Raw genomic sequence first — 27482 nt, forward strand, 5'->3', positions numbered from 1 at the left:
ATCGATCTGGGGTGTGCCCCACCGTCGGAAGAGGCAGTCCACTAGATCCTGTCATAGTTCCCACTCGTGGCACGAGCGCAGCTCCCTGCTGAGTGAGTCGGCGATGGTGTTTTTTACCCCTGCCAGATGAAACGGCACCAGAAACATCCCTTGGGCGACGGCCCAATGCCACAAATCCTGCGCCTCCCTGGACAGGGCTGGGGACCTGGTTCCGCCCTGTTTCCTGATGTAGAACATGGTGGTGGTGTTGTCGGTGAAGATCCTCACCACCTTGCCCTTGAGGGACGGAAGGAAGGACCTGAGGGCCCAAAACACTGCACAGAGCTCCAGGACGTTGATATGGAGGGACTTCTCCGTCGGGAGCCAAAGGCCTCTCGCGTGCAGATTTTCGGTGTGCGCTCCCAACCCTTCCAGGGAGGCATCCGTGGTCACTGTCTCCTGGTGGCCGGGGGTCTGGAAGTCCATGCCCGCCGTCAGATGCGCGCGGGTGCCCCACCACCGGATCGCTCGTCGGAAACTCTTGTCGAGTGTGATCCTCTCCTCGAAGCTGCCCGCCGTCTGGATCCAGCGTGCATTCAGGAACTCCTGCAACGGGCGCATCGGGAGCCTGCACAGGGGGATGAGATAAATGCAAGAAGACATAATTCTGAGGAGGGACTTGATGGACCTCACTCTGGCCGCGTCCGCAACCAGCATCCGCTGCACCTTGCCCAGAATGGCCCTCGTCCTTTCCTCCGACGGGGAGGCCAGAAGCGACACTGTGTCGAGCTTCGCTCCCAGAAACAGTGCGTCTTGCGCGGGCACCAGGTGGGACTTGGCGTAGTTTACGGAGAATCCCAGGTCCGTGAGAAGTTGGACGGTCCTTGCCGTGTGCTCCACGGCGAGCTCCCTCGTCTTGGCTCGGATGAGCCAGTCGTCCAGGTAGGGGTAGACGTGGATCCCCTCTCGGCGCAGCTGCGCCGCCACCGGTGCGAGGCACTTGGTGAACACCCTGGGTGCCGACCTTAGTGTGAGAGAGGGGCCTCAACGACCGGTGGGGGGTGTCTGTACTTCTGCTCCCTATATGGTAGAGGAGAGGCACAGAAGACCCCAGCCAAGATTCTCTATTACGGTAGCAATGGTCGAGCAATCAAGGCCTAGCTTCTCAGGAGGTGATGCAGGCTGGTTCTTAAGTACAGTGTAGTCCCCAAGCCCCCACAAAGGAATGTCCACACTCTGTATTGGTTAGAACACAGTCTTTATATAATCAATATTCAAGGTTATGTACACTTATCATAATAACTCACTTTGTACTCCGGAAAAATCAACAATGGCAAATATATACAATTCTAAAGTGGTACCACCCTTTGTATTAGATCTCATTAAAGTGCATGAACAATACTGTAACAATGTCACACAGACCAATAGAGGGAAACCAGCAATAGAGAGAGGAGAGAAAATAAGATGGTTGAGCAATAGGCAGAATACTGGCCCCTACCACTAGGCACAGTTCTGTGTGGAGATCCCCCCACCTGGGCAACCTGTAAAACAAAGATATAGCGCACGCCCAGTCCATATATTGCTCGGCAAGTCTTATTCCCTCCTATAATGTTTTTACCCCCCCAATGTACCTGGTGGAGTCGAGTTCCTTGAAGAGGCGTCGACAAACGTTGAGGAACTCGCTGTTCGGCGACGGGGAAATCGACGGCCCTTCTTGAATGCCTTCCCTTTCAAGCGGGAGGCACGGGGCGTCGAACGTCCGTCGACAAACAAGGTAGAACGGCGTCGATGAGGCGGCAGCTTCGTCCGAGCGGTGCTCGTCGGCGTCGGCGTCCTGCAAGGCAGAGGCGTGCGGGGCACCTCGGTGACAATAGTTCTGGACCGCAAAGATTGTGGAGACGGAGGCCCAGCAAGGGCGTCGAGTCGTTCGAGTCTTTGGGGTCTTCGGGTGGCGGGAAACCCACCAGCAGGTTTCTCCTCGGCGCGTTGGTCGTCCTCGACTTTCTCCGGCAGGATAAGCGGTCGACGATGCGGTCGAGAGAGTCCTTCGATTGAATGTTCTTAGGCAAAGGAGCGGACGGCTCCGGTCGTCGGCGGCACGGCATCAAGTGGTTCCCACGGCTAGGCAACACCACTTCGACGGGCCTCCAGCGGTTACACAAACCTGCGAACCCTGGTCGACGGCAATGGACTTCGACGGCGTCGATGTCCGGGTGCTTCACTTCGATCTCCTCGGCGGTCCCGTCTCGGGTTGACAGCCTTTCGAGGGTCTGTCTTCCAGGGCGCTTCGGCGAAGATAGAGCAGTGCTCGATGGTCCCTCGGAGCACGGGAAGAGGGCGCCTTACCAGGTCCTCTCTCGGGTCAGTCTTCGACGATTTCGTCAGCCTTCGGATCGGTCGAAGCAAATGCCACAGCAAGTCTTCTTCTTCCAGCTGGACGTCGAGGATCAGCAGTTCCAGTTACTCTTAGAGTGGAGACTCAGCTCCAGGATGCTTCTGAACGTTCCTGAACGTTCCTGAACCTCTGGCTGCTTCTGAACCCATTACCAGTGGTGAGAGGTCCCCAGATATACTATCCTGCCTCTCATCCACACTGCTGGTACACACTCAGCAGCCAATCATACAGAAGGGCATTCATGCAGTCAGTCAGCCAATCAGGCACACAGTGCATTCAGGCCACACTCCTCCCTTTCAGACACTCACAACAACGAATGTGGATTGGGACAAGTACCCAGCCATTCAACGCTACACACTGCATTCAGGCCAGTTTCGGGCAGGGCTGTCTCAGTCTTTGTCTCTCATGCCAGAAACCAGACAACCACAACAAGGAGTGTATATTGGTCACACACTCCATTCACCCAGGTCCCACCCACAGGAGGTACCCACAACATACAGTCACTGGGAAGGCTCCAGTCAGTCTAGCTGGGCCTTCACAACACCATATATGGAACTTCCACCCAACAGCCAGTCAGGGGGAAGGGACAGAGACAGGGCTTCGCAGGACTTTGGGAAAACAAGATAACTGGCAATAGAAAGCAAGAGGCCACAGGGGCCATCTTGTTTTCTATCAGGAATCAACTGATCCCAATGGCAGGGCCTGGGTATCCCAAAATGGAGGACACCCGGAGCACCTGTCAATTTCAGCATGGAGCTGCCACCAGCCCATACACTGCTCTGGGGCCACCCACAGGTGCCCAAAAACATACACTAGGGGCACAGGGTTGTACCCCTACCCATGGGTGCCATAAGGGTATCCCATGGGTCTGTTCACCAAACCAAAAGAGAGAGCTGCACTGCCAGGAGTCCCACATGGACTCCGGGGCAGAAAACATGACAGAACATATGATAAAAAGCAGTAAAGGACAAGGATTCAGAGGCCCTGTCCTTCTGATGCATTTCCAGCATCACACTTAGTCCGAAGGGAAGGGCTCTGAACTGATAGTGACGCCCTTGGACCACGAACCTGAGAAACTTTCGGTGTCCCTTTAGGATGGGAATATGGAAGTAGGCATCCTCCAAATCCAACAACGACAGGAAATCGCCCTCCTCCAGCTGACCCAGGACGTGTTGGAGGGTGACCATCCGGAACTTCTGTGCCTTGATGAATTTGTTCAGTCGTCGTAGGTCCAGGATGGGACGCCATCCTCTCGTCTTCTTCTTCACGAGGAAGTATCTTGAGTAAACTCCGGAGCCCCGAAGCCTCTTTGGGACGAGCTCGATGGCGCCCTTCCTGAGCATCGCCTTTACCTCCAAGAGAAGTTGAGGGACGTGAAGTTCTTTCCTGGCCACAGGGGGGACGCGCGGGCACCTTCTTTGAAACTCGAGCGCGTGACCCTAGGCTAGGGCGTCCAGCACCCAACGGTCGGTGGAGATGGACTCCCACATGCTGACGAAGCTTGCCAGCCGGCCTCCCACCGGGGTGCTTCGGTGGGGGCCCGACCCCACGGCCGGTTCAGTCCTGCTTCGACGAGGCTTTGCCGCCTTGACCTCCTTGGCGACGATGGCGGGGTCCGCCTGACTTGCCTCGTCCCCTGTAAGCTTCCTGCGACGACGAACGGGCCGCTTGACGGTAGGTGGAAAATCCGCCGCTGGAACCTTTGGAGGCACCCTTGCCTCCGCCGCTCCGAAAGGGCGGCCGCCATTGCTGGAGAACCCCAAGAGCCCGGGCCGTCTCCGTGTCTGCTTTGATGGCTTGAAGGGAATCGTCCACTGTTTTCCCAAACAGGTTGTTTCCATCGAACGGCATGTCCAAGACTCTGGTCTGCACGTCTTGACGGAAGTCAGTAGCCTTGAGCCATCCACGCCGCCTAAGGCACACGCCGTTGCCCAACTGGCGAAATCCAGTGTCGGCGATGTCCGTCGCAATCGTAATGGCGTGGTCCGACGCCACCTCGCCTTCCTGCAAGATCTCTAGGGCATCCGCCCTCTTGTCGTCCGGTAGGAAGTCCAGCAGGGGGGCCAGTTTGTACCACAGCTCCCTGTCGTAGCGGGCTACGATAGCCAAGGCGTTGGCCGCCTTAATCGTCGTCGCTGCAGACGAGATGACCCTGCGTCCCATCGTATCCAATTTCTTTCCCTCGCCGTCCGGCGGGGAAGTCGACGTGGAGGCCGCACCCCCCCCCCCCGCTTTCTTCCTGGCCGCCGCGGAGACGAGGGAGTCCGGGGTCGGCTGTGCCCGGAGGCACAAGGGGGCCGAGTCCGGGACCCGGTACTTCTTCTCGTACCGATCCCTTCTAGCCGGCGTCGTGGATGGGTTCTTGAGGAGGGCGAGGCCCTCAACCCAAATATCGTCCAGTAGAGGCACGGAGAGGACCGTCTTCCTCTTGGCCTCGCGCCGTTGATAAAGGAAACCTTCCTTCTTCTCCTCCGGGCAGAGCTGGAAGAGCTCGGATGCCCTGGCGATCATAGAGTGAAACGATCCAATCTCGTCGGGCGGGAAAGCCCGGGTGGGAGGTGACGACGGCAGATCCTCGTCGTAAACCTCGTCGTACGTACCCGTCGCGGCCGTGTCAGTCCCCGTATCATCCCCACGCGTCGTGGACGGGGAGGAGGGCTGAACAGGGCGCGATGGCTGAAAAGGAGGTGGAGGGTGAATCCTTCTTCTCTTAGGGGGAGGGCTCCCAGAAGGGCCTGGCTGCGGGTCCCCCGACGGGAGCGGTTCCTCCGCTGGTGGTAACGGCAGTCTCGTCCTTATCTCCGAGCATAAGGACTGTATAGCCAACAAAATGGCCGCCGAGTTGTCTTGCTGCGCTGGTTGAGGGGAGTCCGACAGGCGGTCAGGGGCCCCGTCTGCACCCTCGACGATATCGTCGTCTCCTACGTCGGGATCCCTCCCGACGGGCTGGTCTTCCATGCCAACGCCGTGGCTTAAGACCTCGATCAGCTCTTCCTCAGAGGTTGAGGCCGAATCCACGACGACCTCCTGCCCCCCTTTTTCTTCTCCGTCGGAGGTTTCACGGATGTCCTGTCGATGGGCATGAAAGAGGACTCCCTCCGCGGTGGCAGGGAGACTCTGGGCCCCGAGGTCGCCACCACTGGTGTAGCCGCCACAGGCTGAGCCAGGGCTGCCGCGACTGTCTCGATAGAGGCCTTGGCCGGATGGATTAAGGCTTTCACCACCTTAGGTGCGCTCACCGCCTTCTCCTTGGAGGGGAGGGGGACACTGCCTCGCTCTCCCTCCGATGGGGCCTTTGAGCTCGACCGGGGCCATTCCAGGAGCTTCGCCGGGTGCTCGGCCTTCCTCTTACCCGAACCAGAGCGTTGGCTCGTGGTTGATGGTGCCGGGGAGGATGCGCCCTGCCTGGCGCCCGTAGAGCCCGACCGTTCGGCGCTCCCAGTGCCAGTGGACTTGCGGTGCTTGGCCTTCTGTTGGACCCCCGTCGCCGGGGCGTCCTCAAAGGTCTTAGAAGACCGCTCGGATTTCTTCCTCTTCTTCTCGCCTGACGGGCTCTTCCCTTCCAGCCAGTTGGCGAGACGTTGATGGCGGTCCTTCATGGTCCGCTCCGACATATTGCCACAAAACGCAGAGTCCTTCTCCACGTGCGTCTTGTCCTCATGTAGGCAGTAAAGACAAAAGGAGTGTTCGTCCTCCTTAAAGACATTCTGAAGCTGGCATCCATGGCAGACCCTGAACAGCTTTCCGGGCGTCGAGCTTCCCTTCTCCTGGGCCATGTCCGAGATGGGCCTGAGAAACTTCTGGAGTCCTCCAAAAGCGTAGCTCGATGAAATCTTCACCCTTGAGGGGCGTAGACGAATCCGACACGGGTCCCCGTTGATCGGATGAAGAATCGGTGGAGCTTGAGGCTCTTTTTGACCGAAAAAAATCGAAGTTTTGAGAAAAAACGTGAAAAAATAGCACTAACGCTCGAGAGCAATAGCACGAGGATCCCAACACTTGAACGTGCGGTAAAAATCTGAAGATGGCTGCCAGAGGCGGGGCTTAGGTAGAGGGCAGTCATTGGCTGTGGTCAGTATGATGCAGAGATCAGTGATTGGTTACTACTATGAAAGACAGATCAGAAACGTAACTGATACTGGTTTTTTCTTTACCGAGGATTCCCAGCCTGACGACGGGGAATATTCATGAGCATGTGAATCCATGCCAGACCCCATGCTGGAGAAGTGGCCTAACCACTCAGCAACAACCTCGGCTCTGCAGAGTGCGAAATGAGTTGCCAAGGTGTGAGAGACACAAGGTGGTTGAAGATAGGATGGCATCCACTGTTCGCACCATTGAGGGATCAACCTTTTTGGCCTAGTGGAGCAGGTGATTCCTTAGTGCCAGGATACATTCAATAGAGAAGTGATTGGATACCCCAGACGCAGCAGGTCATTCCCTAGTGATGGGATACCCCAGACGCAGCAGGTCATTCCCTAGTGATGGGATACCCCAGACGCAGCAGGTCATTCCGTAGTGATGGGATACACCAGACGCAGCAGGTCGTCCGTAGTGATGGGATACACCAGACGCAGCAGGTCATTCCCTAGTGATGGGATACCCCAGACGCAGCAGGTCCTTCCCTAGTGATGGGATACCCCAGACGCAGCAGGTCATTCCGTAGTGATGGGATACACCAGACGCAGCAGGTCATTCCGTAGTGATGGGATACACCAGACGCAGCAGGTCATTCCGTAGTGATGGGATACACCAGACACAGCAGGTCATTCCGTAGGACTCAGATACATGAGTTACGGCAGGTCTTTCCCTAATGTTGGGATATCCGAGATAGAAGAGGTCACTCAGTAGTGATGGTACATGCCAGGTAGACACGTCATTCTGTAGCGTTGAGAAACACCAGGTAGAGTATGTCATTCTTTAGTGAGGGGATTTGGTAGGTAAAGTATGTCATTCTCTAGCAATGCGATATGCCAGGTAGAGCAGGTCATTCCCTAGTGATGGGAAATGCCAGGGAGAGCAAATCATTCCGTAGTGATGGGATACTATACAATCATTCCCTTGTAATGGGATACGCCAGTCAGAGCATGTCATTCTTTAGAGATGGGATATGCCAGGCAGAGCAGATCATTCCCCAGTGATGGGATATGCCAGGTAGAGCAGATCAATCCCCAGGGATGGGATATGCCAGGCAGAGCAGATCATTCCCCAGTGATGGGATATACAGGTAGCGCAGTTCATTCCCTAATGATGGTATACGCCAGGCAGAGCAGATCATTCCCCAGTGATGGGATATGCCAGGTAGAGCAGATCATTCCCCAGTGATGGGATATGCCAGGTAGAGCAGATCATGCCCAGTGATGGGATATGCCAGGTAGAGCAGATCATTCCCCAGCGATGGGATACGCCAGGCAGAGCAGATCATTCCCCAGGGATGGGATATGCCAGGCAGAGCAGGTCATTCCCAGTGATGGGATACGCCAGGTAGAGCAGATCATTCCCCAGTGATGGGATACGCCAGGTAGAGCAGATCATTCCCCAGTGATGGGATATGCCAGGTAGAGCAGATCATTCCCCAGTGATGGGATACGCCAGGCACAGCAGATCATTCCCCAGTGATGGGATATGCCAGGTAGAGCAGTTCATTCCCCAGTGATGGAATAGGCCAGGTAGAGCAGGTCATTCCCTAGTGATGGGATATGCCAGGCAGAGCAGGTCATTCCCCAGTGATGGGATATGCCAGGCAGAGCAGGTCATTCCCAGTGATGGGATACGCCAGGTAGAGCAGATCATTCCCCAGTGATGGGATATGCCAGGTAGCGCAGTTCATTCCCCAGTGATGGGATACGCCAGGTAGAGCAGATCATTCCCCAGTGATGGGATATGCCAGGCAGAGCAGATCATTCCCAAGGGATGGGATATGCCAAGTAGAGCAGATCATTCCCCAGTGATGGGATATGCCAGGGAGAGCAGATCATTCCCCAGGGATGGGATACGCCAGGCAGAGCAGATCATTCCCCAGGGATGGGATATGCCAGGTAGAGCAGATCATTCCCCAGTGATGGTATACGCCAGGTAGAGCAGTTCATTCTCCAGTGATGGGATATGCCAGGTAGAGCAGTTCATTCCCCAGTGATGGGATATACAGGTAGCGCAGTTCATTCCCTAATGATGGTATACGCCAGGTAGAGCAGTTCATTCCCCAGTGATGGGATATGCCAGGCAGAGCAGATCATTCTCCAGTGATGGGATACGCCAGGTAGAGCAGATCATTCCCAGTGATGGGATACGCCAGGCAGAGCAAGTCATTCCCAGTGATGGGATACGCCAGGCAGAGCAGGTCATTCCCCAGTGATGGGATACGCCAGGCAGAGCAGGCCATTCCCCAGTGATGGGATATGCCAGGTAGAGCAGATCATGCCCATCATGCCCACTGATGAAATATGCCAGGTAGAGCAGATCATTCCCCAGTGATGGGATACGCCAGGTAGAGCAGATGGGATATGCCAGGTAGCGCAGTTCATTCCCCAGTGATGGGATACGCCAGGTAGAGCAGATCATTCCCCAGTGATGGGATACGCCAGGTAGAGCAGATCATTCCCCAGTGATGGGATACGCCAGGTAGAGCAGATCATTCCCCAGTGATGCGATATGCCAGGCAGAGCAGATCATTCCCCAGTGATGGGATATGCCAGGCAGAGCAGATCATTCCCCAGTGATGGGATATGCCAGGTAGCGCAGATCATTCCCTAATGATGGTATACGCCAGGTAGAGCAGATCATTCCCTAATGATGGTATACACCAGGTAGAGCAGATCATTCCCCAGTGATGGGATACGCCAGGCAGAGCAGATCATTCCCCAGTGATGGGATACGCCAGGCAGAGCAGATCATTCCCCAGTGATGGGATACGCCAGGTAGCGCAGATCATTCCCCAGTGATGGGATACGCCAGGCAGAGCAGATCATTCCCCAGTGATGGGATACGCCAGGTAGAGCAGGTCATTCCCAGTGATGAAATATGCCAGGTAGAGCAGATCATTCCCCAGTGATGGGATATGCCAGGCAGAGCAGATCATTCCCCAGTGATGGGATATACAGGTAGAGCAGATCATTCCCAGTGATGGGATATGCCAGGCAGAGCAGATCATTCCCCAGTGATGGGATATGCCAGGCAGAGCAGATCATTCCCCAGTGATGGGATATGCCAGGTAGAGCAGATCATTCCCCAGTGATGGGATACGCCAGGTAGAGCAGATCATTCCCCAGTGATGGGATACGCCAGGTAGAGCATATCATTCCCCAGTGATGGGATATGCCAGGCATAGCAGATCATTCCCCAGTGATGGGATATGCCAGGGAGAGCAGATCATTCCCCAGTGATGGGATACGCCAGGGAGAGCAGATCATTCCCCAGTGATGGGATACGCCAGGTAGCGCAGTTCATTCCCCAGTGATGGGATACGCCAGGGAGAGCAGATCATTCCCCAGTGATGGGATACGCCAGGTAGAGCAGTTCATTCCCCAGTGATGGGATACGCCAGGTAGAGCAGTTCATTCCCCAGTGATGGGATATGCCAGGTAGCGCAGTTCATTCCCTAATGATGGTATACGCCAGGTAGAGCAGATCATTCCCCAGTGATGGGATATGCCAGGCAGAGCAGATCATTCCCAGTGATGGGATATGCCAGGTAGAGCAGATCATTCCCCAGTGATGGGATACGCCAGGCAGAGCAGATCATTCCCCAGTTATGGGATACGCCAGGCACAGCAGATCATTCCCCAGTGATGGGATATGCCAGGTAGAGCAGATCATTCCCCAGTGATGGGATACGCCAGGTAGAGCAGATCATTCCCCAGTGATGGGATACGCCAGGTAGAGCAGATCATTCCCCAGTGATGGGATACGCCAGGTAGAGCAGATCATTCCCCAGGGATGGGATATACAGGTAGCGCAGTTCATTCCCCAGTGATGGGATATGCCAGGTAGAGCAGATCATTCCCCAGTGATGGGATATGCCAGGTAGAGCAGATCATTCCCCAGGGATGGGATATACAGGTAGCGCAGTTCATTCCCCAGTGATGGGATATGCCAGGTAGAGCAGATCATTCCCCAGTGATGGGATACGCCAGGTAGAGCATATCATTCCCCAGTGATGGTATACGCCAGGTGGAGCAGATCATTCCCCAGTGATGGGATATGCCAGGCAGAGCAGATCATTCCCCAGTGATGGGATACGCCAGGTAGAGCAGATCATTCCCCAGTGATGGGATATGCCAGGCAGAGCAGATCATTCCCCAGTGATGGGATATGCCAGGTAGAGCAGATCATTCCCCAGTGATGGGATACGCCAGGTAGAGCAGATCATTCCCCAGTGATGGGGATTCAGCAGGCAGGGCATGTCATTACCTAGTGATGGGGATTCAGCAGGCAGGGCATGTCATTCCCCAGTGATGGGGATTCAGCAGGCAGGGCGTGTTATTCCCCAGTGATGGGGATTCAGCAGGCAGGGCATGTCATTCCCTAGTGATGGGGATTCAGCAGGCAGGCAGTGCATGTCATTCCCCAGTGATGGGGATTCAGCAGGCAGGCAGGGCATGTCATTCCCCAGTGATGGGGATTCAGCAGGCAGGCAGGGCATGTCATTCCCCAGTGATGGGGATTCAGCAGGCAGGGCGTGTCATTCCCCAGTGATGGGGATTCAGCAGGCAGGGCATGTCATTCCCCAGTGATGGGGATTCAGGAGGCAGGGCATGTCATTCCCCAGTGATGGGGATTCAGCAGGCAGGCATGTCATTCCCCAGTGATGGGGATTCAGCAGGCAGGCATGTCATTCCCCAGTGATGGGGGTTCAGGAGGCAGGGCATGTCATTCCCCAGTGATGGGGATTCAGCAGGCAGGCATGTCATTCCCCAGTGATGGGGGTTCAGGAGGCAGGGCATGTCATTCCCCAGTGATGGGGATTCAGCAGGCAGGGCACGTCATTCCCAGTGATGGGGATTCAGCAGGCAGGGCATGTCATTCCCCAGTGATGGGGGTTCAGCAGGCAGGGCACGTCATTCCCCAGTGATGGGGATTCAGCAGGCAGGCATGTCATTCCCCAGTGATGGGGGTTCAGGAGGCAGTACATGTCATTCCCCAGTGATGGGGATTCAGCAGGCAGGCATGTCATTCCCCAGTGATGGGGGTTCAGGAGGCAGTGCATGTCATTCCCCAGTGATGGGGATTCAGCAGGCAGGGCATGTCATTCCCCAGTGATGGGGATTCAGCAGGCAGGGCATGTCATTCCCCAGTGATGGGGATTCAGCAGGCAGGCATGTCATTCCCCAGTGATGGGGATTCAGCAGGCAGGGCATGTCATTCCCCAGTGATGGGGATTCAGCAGCAGTGCATGTCACTCCCCAGTGATGAGTATTCAGCAGGCAGGGCATGTCATTCCCTAGTGATGGGGATTCAGCAGGCAGTGCATGCCATTCCCCAGTGATGGGGATTCAGCAGGCAGGGCATGTCATTCCCCAGTGATGGGGATTCAGCAGGCAGGCATGTCATTCCCCAGTGATGGGGGTTCAGCAGGCGGTGCATGTCATTCCCTAGTGATGGGGATTCAGCAGGCAGGGCATGTCATTCCCCAGTGATGGGGATTCAGCAGGCAGGGCATGTCATTCCTTGGTTGTTTGGGGTGGAGGACAGGAGTATTCCCTTGTGAGGGGGCAGCATTACTTTAGCGTTTGCAAAGTAGGGAAGGTCATCTGCTAGCAATGGGGGTTCAGCAATGGGGGCTGCCTCCAACTAACCTTGCATCCAGGGCACTTTTCCTTCATTTTCCGAGCGAGACCCGTGATGGTGCCACCTGTGCCCGCTCCCGCCACCAGCATGTCCAATTTACCTGTGAGCCGGAGAAGAGAGACAGTGGCAGATTAGGCTTACAGCTAGCGTTCTCTAGCTCACAACATACTTTATCCCTGAGCATCTGAGCACAGATTCCAAGCTCTTTAATACTCATATCTGCTCATCTCCATCACAATCCGGCCAAGAAGGGAAGGTTTCATAAAATCAAAAGCATTGTATAACCGCAGCCAATGGGATGGCCACTTAATTGACCTTTGCCCATTTTTCCATCAGCATCTTCAGGGGCCGACCTAGCTAATGAGGATGTTCATAAGGTGGGCGTTATTCTCTGGTAGAATGGTATGTTCCTAGTCCCCCCCCCCCCTAAACCGAACACAGACTGCTCCCATGCAAGCACCTCCCCGCATCATTCTGAATATTTAAAAAACATAAAAGAAAAGGTTACAGTTGCAAATGTTCGCTGCATTTACACGTTCCTCTAGACACCACAGTGATGTCCCTCAAGCTACACCACTATTGTAAGCGATTAGAGTCTTGAGGCGCTACCAGGGTGGCACGGATGTATAGGGCGCCAGGAAGGAGAGGCCCTAATAGGTTGCTACGGACAATACACATAAAGACACAGGGCCTGGAGGGTGGTGGTTATCCTGCCAACAAAGTTATCTAAATAGGTGGGTTTTAAGTTTCATTTCTTGCTTTCCATGGCAGCCAATAAAGTTTGGGGCAAATGTCTTCTATGAAAGAGATTTTTCCCCAAATCATTAGAATGGGCACGGTCGGAAACAGCACAGCCACAACCTTAAGAACCCTTACTTCACAAAAGCCCCTAACTTGTGCAACAAGCCATTACCAGCGAGGTCCTACAGCATAAATTACAGGTGTGCGTTCGTTTTATTTCATCATTTATAGCACAAGTCTAGCACGAGAGCAGCGGAAGGCTTTACATTATGCGGAAGCCAGCATTGGGCATAGCATTTTTGGTCAGTAGTGCAGTGCTGTTGGAGGAAGGGCAGAAAATGTATTGATGAAAGAACCACGTTTTTAGTGTTTTGCAAAACTAGAGGATGGTGTGAGCGTACCGAGCCTGCAGCGGGGTAGAGTTCCAGAAGGTAGAGCCGGGCCAGGAGAGGGACTATTTGCAGGTCTTCTCTTTGAGTGGTTGCTTTGGTGCCAACCTTTTGATGAATTTGCTATGGAAGGTGCAAGTTTCTTCAGAGGTATGGAGTTTAGCCGCCAGGTACGCTGGAGTGTCGTTCAAGACTGCTTTGTTGATGATGCAAGCAGTTTTGAAAAGGATCCTGGTGGGGAGGAGGAGGCAGTGACTCTTGCACCGGGAGGGAGCAATATGGTTGAATTTGCAGGCACCGGTAATGGGGCGGACTGAGACACAGCCAGCCATGAAGAGGGTCCAGATGCATGGCTGGGAGCCCGGTTAGGTGTTCCCATGTCAATGTGGTACATTACGGGACCCTGAACCACTGTGTGAATGTCATGGTGGGGGTTAAGAGACTGATTTCGGCGAGTGTGGCGATATGTAGTAAGGCCGTTTGGGCTTTGTTGGCTATGTGCTTTTGGAAGGAGAGGCTGGATTTAGCATTTGGCAGAGCCAGACAGCTGCAGTGTGAACCTCTTCAGTACCATGTTGCCAAGCCACTTTTGGTGCTATTTAGCAGGGGGACGGATGAGGATGAATTTGGTCTTGGTGGGGTTCAGCTAAAAGGAGGTATAAAAAAAGCAGATTGAGATGCTGCCAGGCACTTTTTAGAAGCGTGATGTCCTGCAAGACGCTGACCTTAAAAAAGTACCGTTGGATGTTGTCAGGAAAGTTCCCAGAGGCTCCATTTAGAAGTTAAAGTTTGGTTCTAAACTGACCCATCTGTACCGCTTGGTGTCTGCCGGATAGGTAGGAGTGTACCATTTTAGGACGGTAATGTAGAAACCTGTCCCGCCAGTGAGGAGTGTCTGATGGTTGACTGTGTTTAAAGCAGCCGCAAGGTCCAAGTGGGATAGGAGGCATGTGACACCCATGCCGAACTGCAATTTGTCATCCACCACTTGGATGGTGGCAGTCGCGGAACTGCATTTGTGGTCAAAGCCAGACTGGTAGTCATGGAGGAGGCAGAGTTGTTCATTTTGGATAATAGTTGGGTTGCAGCAGCTTTTTCTATGAGCTCACCGATGAATGGGAGGCTTGTGAGGGTCTGTAGTTAGCTAGGTCCTCTGGGTAGAGTGTGGGTTTCTTTAAAATAGGTCGTATGAGACCGGTCTTCAGTTTGTCTGGAAAATAGCCCTCGATGAGGGATACATTTATATTTGCAATACAGAGGAGTACACCGAGGGCTGGGCCAGTAAAAATGCTTGATAGTGTAGGCCTTGATGTCTTCCTACGTGTAAGCAGTGGGTTTGAGGGAGGCAGTTGTATCGGAGAGATTCTTGAGGAAGATGAGAGTGAAGTTGGTCGAAGGGGCATGTGCTTTGGAGGTTGGCAGGGATGGCAGGCAAAGAGTGGCTGGGGGCACTACTAATGGTGGACCAGGGGAAACCTGTGGCTTTAAAACTGGCGAAACAGGTGTAATTCACAGTAGGTGCCGCATTGGCCCCATGTGCAGGTGTGGGTTGCTTAAAACAGGCAGAGCCCAGCCGAGAAAAACAGGAAACCACAGCCAACATAGACAAAGTCCATGCACAGCATTGTATGGGGAAGCTGGGATAAAAACTACGATCCCCAGCATCCTTCAGGAAACAAACATGCAGCCAAAGCCCTTTCTGGGCCCCACCCGCTTCAACGCGCAAGGAACCCCGTTAGTGCTTAAGCCTCTGAGCAGAACGGACGCACTCCAGAGCTTCTGCAGAGCCCGAGTCAAGGCAAACTACATTGCGGGGCCTTGCCCCGCCTGACCCTCATTGCAGGCCCCTCTGCCAAGTACTGGGGACTGTCGCTTGATGATTCCTACTCTAACAGCATGGGGACTTACCCCCTGCATGCTTGGGAAGGCCAACCATAGAACCTGGGGGTTTCTTTACTAACCCGCACCTCGGCCTTGACTAATTCATTAACAGAGGCATTGGGCTGCTCAGTATTAAACGATCACTACGATCGCAGTGTTTTATGTATTTGCCCGCATACGCCCAACATCGAATTGTTGCTTTTGTATAGACTTGTTCCACTACAGTGCTCACAGCACCTGACCTCACTGCTCCCAGAGACCACGCAGAGTGCAGTAGGCTGCTCGGCCTGCAGAAGAAAACCAAGCCACGTGCATTCACATGCTGCTGGCAATACGCATTGTTGCGTTTCTTTCTTGTTACACAGGACGGCATCATTGTGGCAGAGGAGTCCTGAAAAAGGGTCATCGGCGAGTGTGTTAAAAATCCAGCGGAAAGCCTGGGACAATCAACGAGTGTATAGCCTTGTCCAGAAAAGTAACTGGGGCAACTTGTGTACTGGGGCCATTGGTGTTTATTAGGGCCTCTTTCAGACCTACAGGTGGTGTGTGTGCATGTGTTTGTGAAGGTGTGCATGAAAGCTGAAGACCAAGTATTAAGCACAGCACATGCTACAAGAGCCAAGGAGCATACCTTACCCCTTTTCCCCCTAACCCATTCATAACCTCTTTCTCTTCCCGGTTACCACAACACCCCCTACCCATCCAATCTGTGGACCCTAGCCCTCTTCACCCACGGGGGTTGCGGCCAACCTGTGTTGCTACTAGTACAAGTGCCACAAACCTCTGAGGGGAGGCAGAAGTGTGTGCTACCTCTGCAAGAGAACCGGAACTTGACGGGGGATGGAAAGCAGAAATTCTTTCAACTTGCCGGCGTCAATGAGAGTTTGATTTAGTTCATTTGTATATGAAGATATTGTTTCAATGACATTTTACTTGTTCTCCCCAAGGGGGAGCCCCCCTCTGTGAGACTAGGGAGGTGAGCCCGCTCTGCAACCCCCTCACTAGGTGTCGAGGCAAGTGGGAACTCACTGGGAGAGACTCCCCCTTTGGAGACAATGACTCCTGGTACTGTGAGCAACTCCATAGAAAACCTCCCAATAATACCTCTTTGAACATTTCCTGTGGGACTTGTATGAATGAGAAACCAATATGTAAATATGTCTTTAAAGGAGAAATCACATTTAACTAGGATGAGGAGGATAACAAACTGAAGAGGGGAGTAGCCAAGCGAGAGAGAAAGAGGGAGACTCGGATGTACACCAGGGAAGTCCCAAGGCTACGTCACGCATGAGAAGGAAGGATACTGGCCAAAAGAAACACCTGCAAGTTACAAAGTGGGTGAGCTACCTGATGCAGAGAGTTGGTCGCACCGCGTGCTGTGACAGGAAAGGAACGGCAAGCAGAATCGGACACACGGCTTCTTACCTTTAGGAAAGTCAGATAAGTGAAATTGGACGTGGAGCTCCCCGCATTCCTGAGAGGGACTGAAACGGGTGGCATGACCTCGAAAGACTCATGATGGACCAGGGGTCCCATAAACAATGCCGAAACCACTCCGCGAATGAAGACACAGCAGTATTGGAAATACCGCACAACCATCCGAGACAATGGCATAAAAGAAGCGACATTGTAGAAACAAGAGGGGCCGTACTGGTGGAAATGACAACGGACCTTGAGCAAGTAGAAGTCCTGGTGACGTTATCCCTAAAAGCACCAGATAACAGGGAAAACGGGAGAACCAACGGGGAACAGAGAATCGTTATGCGACCAATCATAAGCTTCCCAGTCAAAGTATAGAGACTGTGATATTTAAACGCAGAGGAGTGAATGAGAATCGTTATGGGACCAATAATGCTCTTCCCTGTCAAAATAAAGAAATCAGAATAGTGAAACCTCAGGAAGTAAATGAGAATCACTATTGGAATATTCATAGTCATATTAGTAAAGGCCAAGAAAGTATAAAAGGAGAGAAACAATTGACAAGCAAAAAAGCTTAAGAGAAGGCAGAGTCAGAATATACATCAAGAGACAGACATCAGAAAGGAATCAAATATTATGAATCACCTAAAAAGAATGTAAAAGGAGAGATTTATACAAATTGATAACTGAGAACTACCATGAGAAGAGAGAACAACCCTCTGTAGAGAGAATCAAGAGGAGAAAAATACAACCATAAAGAGTAACAATCAAGGAAGAAGGAAACAAAAGCACAGTAAAGTGTTGAACACATTGTTTGAACTGATCTAAACAGTCACTAGAGAAGATCTGAAAATCAGCTATTGAAACAGAAGTTTGCAAGAAGCACAAATACCAGGAGAAGGGAGTCATTCTACAGTTGTTAGTTGTTGTTACAGTGGTAGGGTCAGTTAGGCTTAGTTTGGACCGAGGACAGATTCTGCAGGAAAGTCAACAGATGCCCATTATGCCATTCCAGATGAGCAGAAGTTGTTCTGCAGAACAGCAGTGATATTTGCAGCTATATTCCTGCCAGGAATTCAGACTGCAGTAAATGTTAAATGGTTACATATAAACAGATGGGAGCTGCTGCAAATGATCAATACGACTATAAAATGATTTAATGCAATCAGAGTTGAGAGCAATCAGGCTCATGGCCTTCCAGAACAGGTATCTCCTGGACTTAATTACAGCAATAGAAGGAGGCTGGTGCACCAAGATCGGACCTTCTTACTGTACATTTATACATGCCCAGGATGAAGAGAATGGGATAACCTTGCACACAGAAATGGTAGATGAAGTAGGCAAGACCGAGGAGGATGGCTGGTTTTCGTCTCGGTTTTCATGGATTCCAACTTGGTTGGCAAATGCCTTCAAATTACTTGGAGCAGTACTAGTGTCGGTATTGCTAGGATTTGTTCTCATACAGATCATCTTGGGACAATGTGTGAGAAACCTGAAGGAGGCTAGGACACGGCCATCGCTTTTGGATCCAGTTCCTGGGGGTGGACCAGTGAGGGAGGATCACCTAGATGAGGGGTCTTCGGGAGTGGAAGTGGGACACCGGAGAGTGAGACGTGTTATCCAATTCAGTAACAGGGATTTGGCAGGAAGGGACTGATTGAGAAAGAGCGCACTGACTACAATTTGGTAAGTTGATGGCCTGCAGGTGGAAGCAGGGTGTGGGCAAACTGCCAAGTTACCCACAAGGATATACTAAAAAAAAAATAAATAAATAAAAGTATTTTTCTTCATATCTGCGTACTTGGACAACAAAAGAAATGCAAATTCTGCACAATTTTAATTGCGGGTCAAACAGCCCGACACGTGTTTCGAGCTGCTAGGGTCTTCATCTGAGGCTTGAGAATCCTGGGAGTCATACGAATCACAATAATAGCTGTTCTATTACTGATGGCAGTTCTATATCTGTGCTCCACTAAATATACGCAGTTGCGGGTGAATTCCGTGTCTCCGCTCGAATGAAGCGGCTCCTGAACCTTCATTCGAGCGGAGACGCCGAATTCCCCTGCCGACCAAAGGTCATTGTGGAACTGTGGAGGAGGGGGGGGGGGATTGGCCTCATAAGTCCGCCAGGTCTTTGGTAATCTGTATTCCTAGGTACTTCAACCTGGAATGTTCGATCTTGAGACCAAGTGGGGAGTACCTAATTGCGTTCATCTCCGTCGGTCCCCGTAGTGGGAACAGAATGGATTTGGTTTGGTTTACCTTAAACCCAGAAAGGTGGCCATATTCTTCTAATAAATATAGAGCTCAGGGAATGGATTTCATGGGGTTGGTCATATGTAGGAGTATATCATCGGCATACAGGGCCACCTTATATTCCACTGCTCCTAGTCGGATTCCCTCTACTTGGGAGTCTGCCCGCATTATCTGTGCTAGGGGTTCCAGGGAGAGTGCAAAAAGGATTGCGGATAAAGGGCAGCCCTGACGGGTGCCACGTCCAAGTTGGAACCATCTAGAGTATTCCTCGTTCACAGAGATCAATGCTTTGGGGGCCTGTATTCGATTTCCATTTCTTAGCCATGGTCCAATCCCCACCTAATCCCCACCTTTCTCAGGACAGCCCTCAAGAAGTCCCACTCCACCCTATCATTTCTGCATCAATTGAGAGGAGGACGGGTTCATCGGGTACGTTCTGTGATGTGTGAATAAGATAGAGGGTTTTGCACATTGTGTCTGCACCCTGTCTACCCAGTATGAAACCAACCTGATCGGGGTGTATGATTTGTGGCATTAGTGTCTCTAGCCTAGTGGCGAGGACTCTTGTATACATTTTCGCGTCTAAATTGAGTAGGGAGATGGGGCGATACGAGCTGCATTTTTTGGGGTCTCTTCGGGATCACTGTGATCAGGGCACGAGTGAAGGAGTCTGGGGCTTTCCCTGTCTTCAGTATTTCGTTGAAGAGATCTGTCATGAATGGTATTAATTGTGCACTAACTGATTTGTAGAATCCAGCCGTATAAACCTCTTCGCCTGGGGATTAGCCCAGCGTTAGCCTCTTGATAGCGTCTTGTACTTCTTGCTCAGATATAGGAGATTCTAGTAGGTCTGAATAGCGAACACGTAAGTCTCAATGTCAGGTCTTCGGGGTTGGTCACATAGAAGGAAGCAAAGCATTGAGGAAAGGAAGGGGGGGGTGTCTGCTAGGGAAGGGTTGTCTCCGGTTATTTCTAGTACTTTCCGCTCAGCTCTCGGATCCCTTAGTCTCGCAGCTAGTAATGCATCGGCCTTGTCTCCTTTTACGTCGAATTTTTGTTTCAAGAGACGAAGCTTGCTCACTATCTGCTCATGTTCTAGCAATCTCAGATCCTCTCTTTTCTTTTTTATTTCATGAATTTTGTCGGGATCATTCGCCTCATCTCTCATACATTCTCCCTCTATTCGACAGATTTCTGTTCTGATCTTGTGTTCAATAAGTCTCCTCTCCCTCTTTTTGCATGCCCCTTTTTTTATTAAAATGCCTCTCCAAGTGGCTTTGCCTGCTTCCCAGACTATCTGGCTTGGACACTTCTCCAGTGTTATTTAATTTGAGGTACTCGTTAATCTCCGTCTCCATTGTCTCCCTGAAGACAGTCCTTCCATAGGCTTTCATTACATCGCCATTTACCACCCCCCTCCCATCACTGGTAGTGTCTTCCACTGGATACCTGCTATCACCATGTCATGGTCTGACCATGTGACGGGGATTATCTCTGCAAGTGTTGTGATATCGGAGAGGTCTTTGGATAGGTATATGCAGTCGATTCGGGTGAATGCATCATATGGGTTAGAATAGTGTAGCCTTGTTCATTTGGGTGCATGTCTCTCCACGCATCTCCCAAGCTAAATGTGACCATCGTCCTCTTGAATTCTGTACGTTCACCCCTAGCTTGGCCTCTCATCAGGATTGCCTGGTCTCCAATCTTTAGTTGGATCTACCCATTGGTTGAAATTCCCCCTCCCCCCAAAATAATATGGCCTGAGGCTTCTAACATAATTTTAGGGATGGTTTTAGCCAGAAATCATTGGGGGAGTAAAGTGTGGCTATCGCGACTTTCACTTTCGCAATGCTTCCCGTCACCAATAGAGCCCTCCCTTCTACATCAGACCAAAGACTTGTTACTTCAAAACCTATACCTTTTCTAATAAGGATTCCTACTCCTCCTTTTCTCAGAGGTCCAGATCCCCAGTACTCCATCCCGGCCCGCCTCCCTAGGATTTGCCGTTCCTCGCCCTTAGCGTACTTTCTCTCTTGTAACATGAGAACGTCCATCTTGGCCCTACGGAATTCTCTGTATACCAGTGATCTCTTAGTGGGTGTGTTGAGGCCTTTTGCATTTAAAATTCCAATTCTTAGGGAATCCCCCTTCTTTGCATCAGCAGTCAATGCCATTGGATATGTCCTTATAGCAGTAGCTTACATTCTGTGACCAGTGTATTCTTCGCTCTTCAAGTTTCCCACAATATCAAATATCAAGCATATTCGACTTGTGTAGGTACTGCTTCGACCCCATCCCCTTTTCTGCTCTCTCTTCCTCCTCCCTTTCTTTACCCAGTTGGTGGGGCCCGATCGAGCCCAGTTGTCGGCACCGGTCTGGCATCGGACCACCTATAGGGGCCGTTACTTTATGCCCCTTAATCTGACATGATACCTCAATTTCGATTGAGCCTTCTTTGCGTCCCCCTCAATGTTCCTTGGTGTGGCCATATGAAGTTCGAAAAGTGGCCACTTCTACAAGTCACATCCTGAATAATAGATTAAATTCTCTCTTACCAAATATAAGAATGTTCAGTTATCCCACTCTAAAGGTTTATTTGAAGACTTGCCACACACCGTTAAGATTACTATATGCCCATCCTCTTCAGAAAAAGAAGCTAGCATTGTGATAACCCACAGCTATCAAAGGTGTGCAAGAGATCAATTGAAACAGACAGCAACGCAACCAGTATCCCCCGAATAAAGCCGCTATGGACCCCACCCATAAAAAACACCTCATTTAGGTCTGTTCGGGCTATGAGCTTTCAGGGCAAATAGAATATTTTAAAAATATTGTTCAATTTAAAGAGGAAAAGCAAACTATAATTAAGGCTGCACATCATATTGCAATTCCATATCTAAAACTATGACACAAGACTACCACTCTCTGTAGGTACAGATAAGAGAAGGGTTCACTGCTGTAGAGAAAATGCAAGTCACTGCATCTGCATAGGGGGAAAAACAAACGGTATTAAGGCAGAGGAGGAACACTTTTCAGAAGGTCACAAAAAAATCCTGGCAGAGCTCACTGGCGCAGAAAGAACACAGAACAGGTCAATTAACAACTCAGCCGGCCAAGCAGAACCAGCAAGATGAAGCTCCCAATGCTCAGCTGAGCAGGCCCTGCACAGACGGTTCTGGTCGCTCATGTTGAGGCTGGTGGAGACCGTATGCATAATCAGAAGAGAATGCCGGAGGCTGTGTGGGGGTGTACGTGGCTGTAAGGGTGCCAGAACTACATGCTGCAAAAGAGCTACAGAAGAACCAACAACCTGTTACAATATTCTCGTGTTCACTATCCGATTCCATGATGGTACGGTTAGGACTGTTTGTAGACCACTGAGTGCTGAACCTGCATTTAACTCTCTTCCCTGAAAAAGCATAGGAGCAAGATCTTACTATGTTTGTCCTTTCAAATGTTTCCTAAGTACACAATATTGTTACTGTTGGATAACTCAAAAGGCTCTGCGATGAGCCTCCAGTCTTAACCCAGAAAGACATAGCCTTAATAGCGTTTTAAGTGTGAGACTGTGGGCGACCACGCTCACGGCCCAAGAGGATAAAATCATTTGATCTGAAACTGGCAATCCTTTATAAAGGTGATCCTCGTGTTACATGTTTTGTGGGAGGTATTGCAACATCACACTAACTGGTGCAATTGTGATCTGCTGTAGCAACTGTGATGCTGGAAAGGCCTAATGGAGGGACAGGGACTCCTAGTCCTTGTCCTACCACTTCTATATGTGTGTTTTCCTTATGTTTTCTGTCACTGAGGTCCAGCCTGGACCCCTGGCAGTGCAGCTCTTCATTTTATCTTTTAGTGACCACCCATGGGATACCCTTATGGCACCTATGGGTGGGGGTACACCCTTGTACCCCTTATGTCTGTTTTTGGGCACCTATGTGTTGCCCACAGAGCAGGGTATGGGCTGGTGGCAGCTACATGCTGACTTGGCAGTGGCTCGGAGTGTCCTCCATTTTTGGGATGCCCAGGCCCTGCCATAGGAATCAATGGATTCCTACACAAAGGAAAGATAGCCCCTGTGGCCTTTTGGTTTCTGTTGCCTTTTATCTTGTTTCCCACAGTCCTGGGAAGGCCCGACTCCGTCTCTTCCTCCTGAATGGCGGCTGTTGGGTGGAAACACCATCTATGGCTCTGGGGCTGCCTCCTGTCAGACTGACTGGAGCCTTCTCAGGTGTTGTGTGTACACCCTAGGAGTGGGACCTGTATGGGTGGAGTTGGGAGTCAACTCCCATTCTCTGTTGTGGGTGTCTGGTTTCTGTGTGTGTGACACAGTTCAGCCCTGCCTGAACCCGACATACATGCAGTGTAGTGTGCTTAAAGGCTGGGTACTTATCCCAATCCACATTCTTTGTTATGGGTGTCTGGGTGGAGTGAATGGCCTGAATGCCTGCGAGCATGATGGCTGCCTGCCTGCACAAATGCCCTTCTGTCTGATTGGCTGCCTGAGCCTGGCTCAGCAAGAGTGCATGGGGAACAGATATGTATATCTGGGGACCTCTCACTTACCAATTTGTCCAGAAGCTGAAGTTGAAGACACGGCAAGAAGAAGCTGTTCCTTAAAGCCCAGCTGGAGAAGTCTGCTGCTGCATTTCTTAAATGTAATCCGAAAGTAGTTGTGTCTCCCAAGGACTGATCCAGAGAGGACCTGTGACCATTGTGCAAACGGTTCTTCATCAGAAGTGCCCTGGAAGCCAGTCCTGTGTGCCTGCCGTCCTGAGAAGGGGTCTTTGTGAGTCCTGAAGAGGAGTGCCCAGACATTGAGTCAAAGAAGTCCATTGGTCTCACCCAGGGTCCGGAAGTGTGTTTTATGACTGCTGGAAGCCGTTGCTGCCTACTGCCCAGAAGAAGGGGTACCCTGGCATAGTGCTGATGGACACCTAGAGCTGCGAAAGTTCCAAACTGCCTAAGAATATTTCAAGGGACATTCTTGCCATCATCACTGAACACTTTTCCCTGCCTTAGAGAGTCCAGAGTCGCTCAGTGCAGATGAAAGTCAGTTGGTGGGTTTCCTGCCACCAGAAGCTAACGAAGACGTCCTGATGGTCCGTACTTGGTGAGGGTCCGAGGTCCACTCCAGTGGTCGAGTCCAGGTCACTAGAATCCGTCAAGAGGTCCGTGTTGCGGCTGCAGCACCGAAAAACCGAGAGTCGGAAAACCACAATATCCCAAAACCCAACACCAAAAGTGACCTGTGCACCCGTCAAGGCTAGAAGTCATTGAAGGGTCCCAGGGGTCTTACTCATCTGCCAAGCCTTTAAGGAGCCCACTGCAAGTTTTAGCTTCCCAGGACTTCTACTGTCGGAGAAATCATTGACCAAAGAAGAGCACCGCAAGGAGTAAAACTGCTGCACTTCAGAAATACTTTGGTTCCATTATTCTCGTGGATTCAGCATCCCAGTGGCACCTTCTTCTTTGGGGTGGGCGGGTCCATTCTCGGAGGGAATAGTCTAGTGAAACCGGGAAACTCTGCCACTTCGTCTACTAAGGCACCAAAGTGACTGTGACGAAGAAGAGCATCTTCTAGCCTCAGGAGTTGTCCATGGGTCACAGAGTCGTCTTGGATCCCTTTCTCCTGTGGCCTCTCAGTAGCTTTGGGGTGGTAGAACCTTTCAAAGAAAGCAGAAGGTTATTGAACATTATTGGACTGGGCTGTAAAAGAGAGGCTAAGTTACTCCCTAACTTTTCACTTTCAGGATGCCCAGGTGGGGGGGCGGGGTGCAGTCCTTACTCCGAATGATCTATCTAGCCAAAATAAAGTATTCTGCCACTGTTCACCACTACCTTGCCTTTCTTCCCTATTGTATGCTGTTACACCTCACTTAAGCATTCACCTGCCATTTAAAATAGTCTGCAGTTAGTGCATTAGTGCATCTACTACTGGATTTAAGTATTGTGTGGTTACACAGAGTGCGCATATATTTTCCATTCTTTGAATAAGTATTCCAAGTACAAAGTGTTATTATTTATATGTATATATTTATGTTTGAGGTAGTAACCTTATTTTATATAAAGAAGCTGTTTTATCACCTAACAGTGTGTGCATCTTCCTTTGTGGGGGCATTGGGGAAACACTGTACTAAAGAACCAGCCTGCATCACCGCCTGAAAGATTAAGCCTGGCTACTCAAATTGAGAGCCTTGCTGGGGTGTTCTGTGCCTTTACCCTAACATATAGAGGGCAAAGGTAAAGATAACCCCTCCAGTCTTTAGAGCAACGTAATAGGTATTGTAACAGGAGGCCCTCAGCGAAAGATCAACCGCAGTGCAAACTATAGTTGTCAGGTGCAACATTTTTACAGAGGAGTGGAGGATGCAATGACTGCATAGGGGTATCGGTCATGGTCAACACTACGACAAAGTCTGCTATAGGGTGACACCAAAGGCAGAAATAATACCAGGTCATCTGCAAGCTGGAGTCTGGACGATCTGCGTGGGCTCCAGAACAACAAGAGCCAATGGGACCATAAGCTTGCAGCTTGCCGCTTGGGTGCTTGTACCTGGCAGGACGAGGCCAATACTCCATGCCTTTTTGCCTTCAGTGTAATGGAACCAATGGTAGAGCAGTAAACTGCTGAACGATCTAGAACAAGTCATACACATCTTCAGGAGGAGAGTTTCATTGAAAGATTCAGACTGTATCAGCCTTTCTGACAAGAGCAAAATCTGCTTTTCTGAAAAGGTTGCATAGATGGACAACAGTGATGCAACGCCAGGGGTCTCTCGATCGGCTGAAGTACAACAGGTCGGGCTGCATGAGGGGCAGTAACCCTGCAGCGCCATATGCAAGGTGAGGATTGCACGCATCTCCAGTCTACAAACATGGCTGAGGGCTGTGTTGGAGTACATGGTTTTCTATGTCAAGTTCTTATTTGCTATAGAGGAATCAGAAGCCCTGGCCTCTGTAGAGGCCTTGAGGTTGGTGATATGGAGGATACCTCAGCCATTGTGTTGAAAACAGCCAGCATCTCAATCTTGAACACGCAATGTTGAATACTTGGTCTTCCCCAACTTACCCAGCTCACTGAGCTCGTTGGTTGCCTGCACGACCATCAATCTGGATTCAGAACTGCCATTCTGTACACCCATAAAGAACTGCTTGCATCTCTTAATTCTAGCTCACCTGCTGTTCTCATTCTGCTTGGTCTCTCCTCTGCCTTTGTTATGGTGAACCGCTCCATCCTTGTTAAGAGGCTCCACGAGACCCTTGGTATCTCGGAGCGGGCCCTTGACTGGCTGACCATCCCTCCCAGGTTATAGTGGGTCCTTTCTCCTCTCGCACCTCTATCTCCACTTGGGGCGTCTCCCGGGGCTCTAACCTTTCACCCTGGCTCTTTAGCCTGTATCTCGATCCACTTGCTCAACTTATCTCCACTTTCTTCCTGCACTTCAGTGTTATACAGACGACACCCAACTCATGTTTAAACTTCCCACTGAACTGCCTCAGACTTCCTCTAGCATTCCTGACTGCCTGTCCGCTATCCAGTCTTGGTGCGCCTCTAATGATCAGTCTCAACGCCAGCAAGAATGAGATCCCTCCTATTGGGACACATGTTCCTTTTCTTCTCCCTTCACTCTGGCCACCTTCTATGCCCCCCCCCCCCCCCCACTCCTTCCTCTGAAGCCATAAACTTCTGTGTCATCTTGGACTCCTCTCCCTTTCCTTACTCATATCCTGGACCTACCATGAAGGCCCATTTCCAACTCCACCCCCTCAGAGAAATCCTCCCTTTTCCTCAGAAGGTCAATGTCAGAGCTCTGGTACTCTCTAGGCAGTCCTACTGCAACAGCCTCTTCCTTAATCTACCCTCTTCCTCTTTTGGCCCCCTCCAGCTAATCCAGAGTAGGGCTGCAAGACTTATCCTTGGCCTCAAGCCCAAGGACCGTATCTCTCCAGCCCCAAAATCTCTCCACTGGCTCCCAGTTGCTGCAGGGATCAAATTCAAATCCCTTTGAATCATCCATAAGGCTGTCTGGGGCCTGGGACGATGCTATCTACAACTTGCTCTCACCAAATACACTGCCCCCAGATCTCTCCAATCCTCCCGCTTCAACTCTCTGCTTGTCAACCGCTTCTCTAAGCAACGAGCGGGTGGCCAATCCATCTCCTCGGCTGGCTCCCTCCTCTGGAACAGCCCCCCTTCCTCTCTGATTTGAGACAGATATCCTCAAATTCGGCAAGCTCCTCAAGACTTTCCTTTTCTCCTCCTTCCCACTCTCCCTCCCGTGCTAATCCCCAGAGTCGCTGAGATTGGCAGCCTGGACCCTTATGGGTCCTGCTGAGTCCTGGCCTTCTGTTCAATCGCCTGCAGCCTCTGCCCTCCCCCTGCACTTGTCTTTGGGCCCCCATTGGCCTATGTTGTCCCACAGGCATACCATACTGACAGGTGATCACTCTCCTAAGTGGTCACTGCCTGGCACTTGCCTATCGCCCTATAATTGGCTCTCTGGCACTTCCCCCCCCCCCTCTGTGGAGCCTCTAGCACTTACCCCCTCCTCTCCTGTCCCTCCTCGCTCTCTGCACTTGCACGTTCCGAATGTTCACAAGGCCTACTAGGACCACCTCTGCACACATTG

The 27482-nt window shown here is 51.4% G+C and overlaps 1 protein-coding gene across 4 annotated transcripts in view; it reads right to left on the minus strand.

The window, feature by feature from the left end:
* LOC138525617 (cystathionine beta-synthase-like protein) overlaps positions 1–27482 on the minus strand; it is a 398784-nt gene that overhangs the window by 192338 nt on the left and 178964 nt on the right. For all 4 annotated transcript variants that reach the window (XM_069635667.1, XM_069635666.1, XM_069635665.1 and 1 more), the window contains exon 8: positions 12169–12260. In XM_069635667.1, the coding sequence (XP_069491768.1) occupies positions 12169–12260 (92 nt within the window). The remainder of the gene's footprint in view (positions 1–12168; positions 12261–27482) is intronic.

This window comes from Ambystoma mexicanum, chromosome 7p, assembly GCF_040938575.1.
Source record: "Ambystoma mexicanum isolate Mex_15411 chromosome 7p, UKY_AmexF1_1, whole genome shotgun sequence".
Lineage (NCBI taxonomy): Eukaryota > Metazoa > Chordata > Amphibia > Caudata > Ambystomatidae > Ambystoma > Ambystoma mexicanum.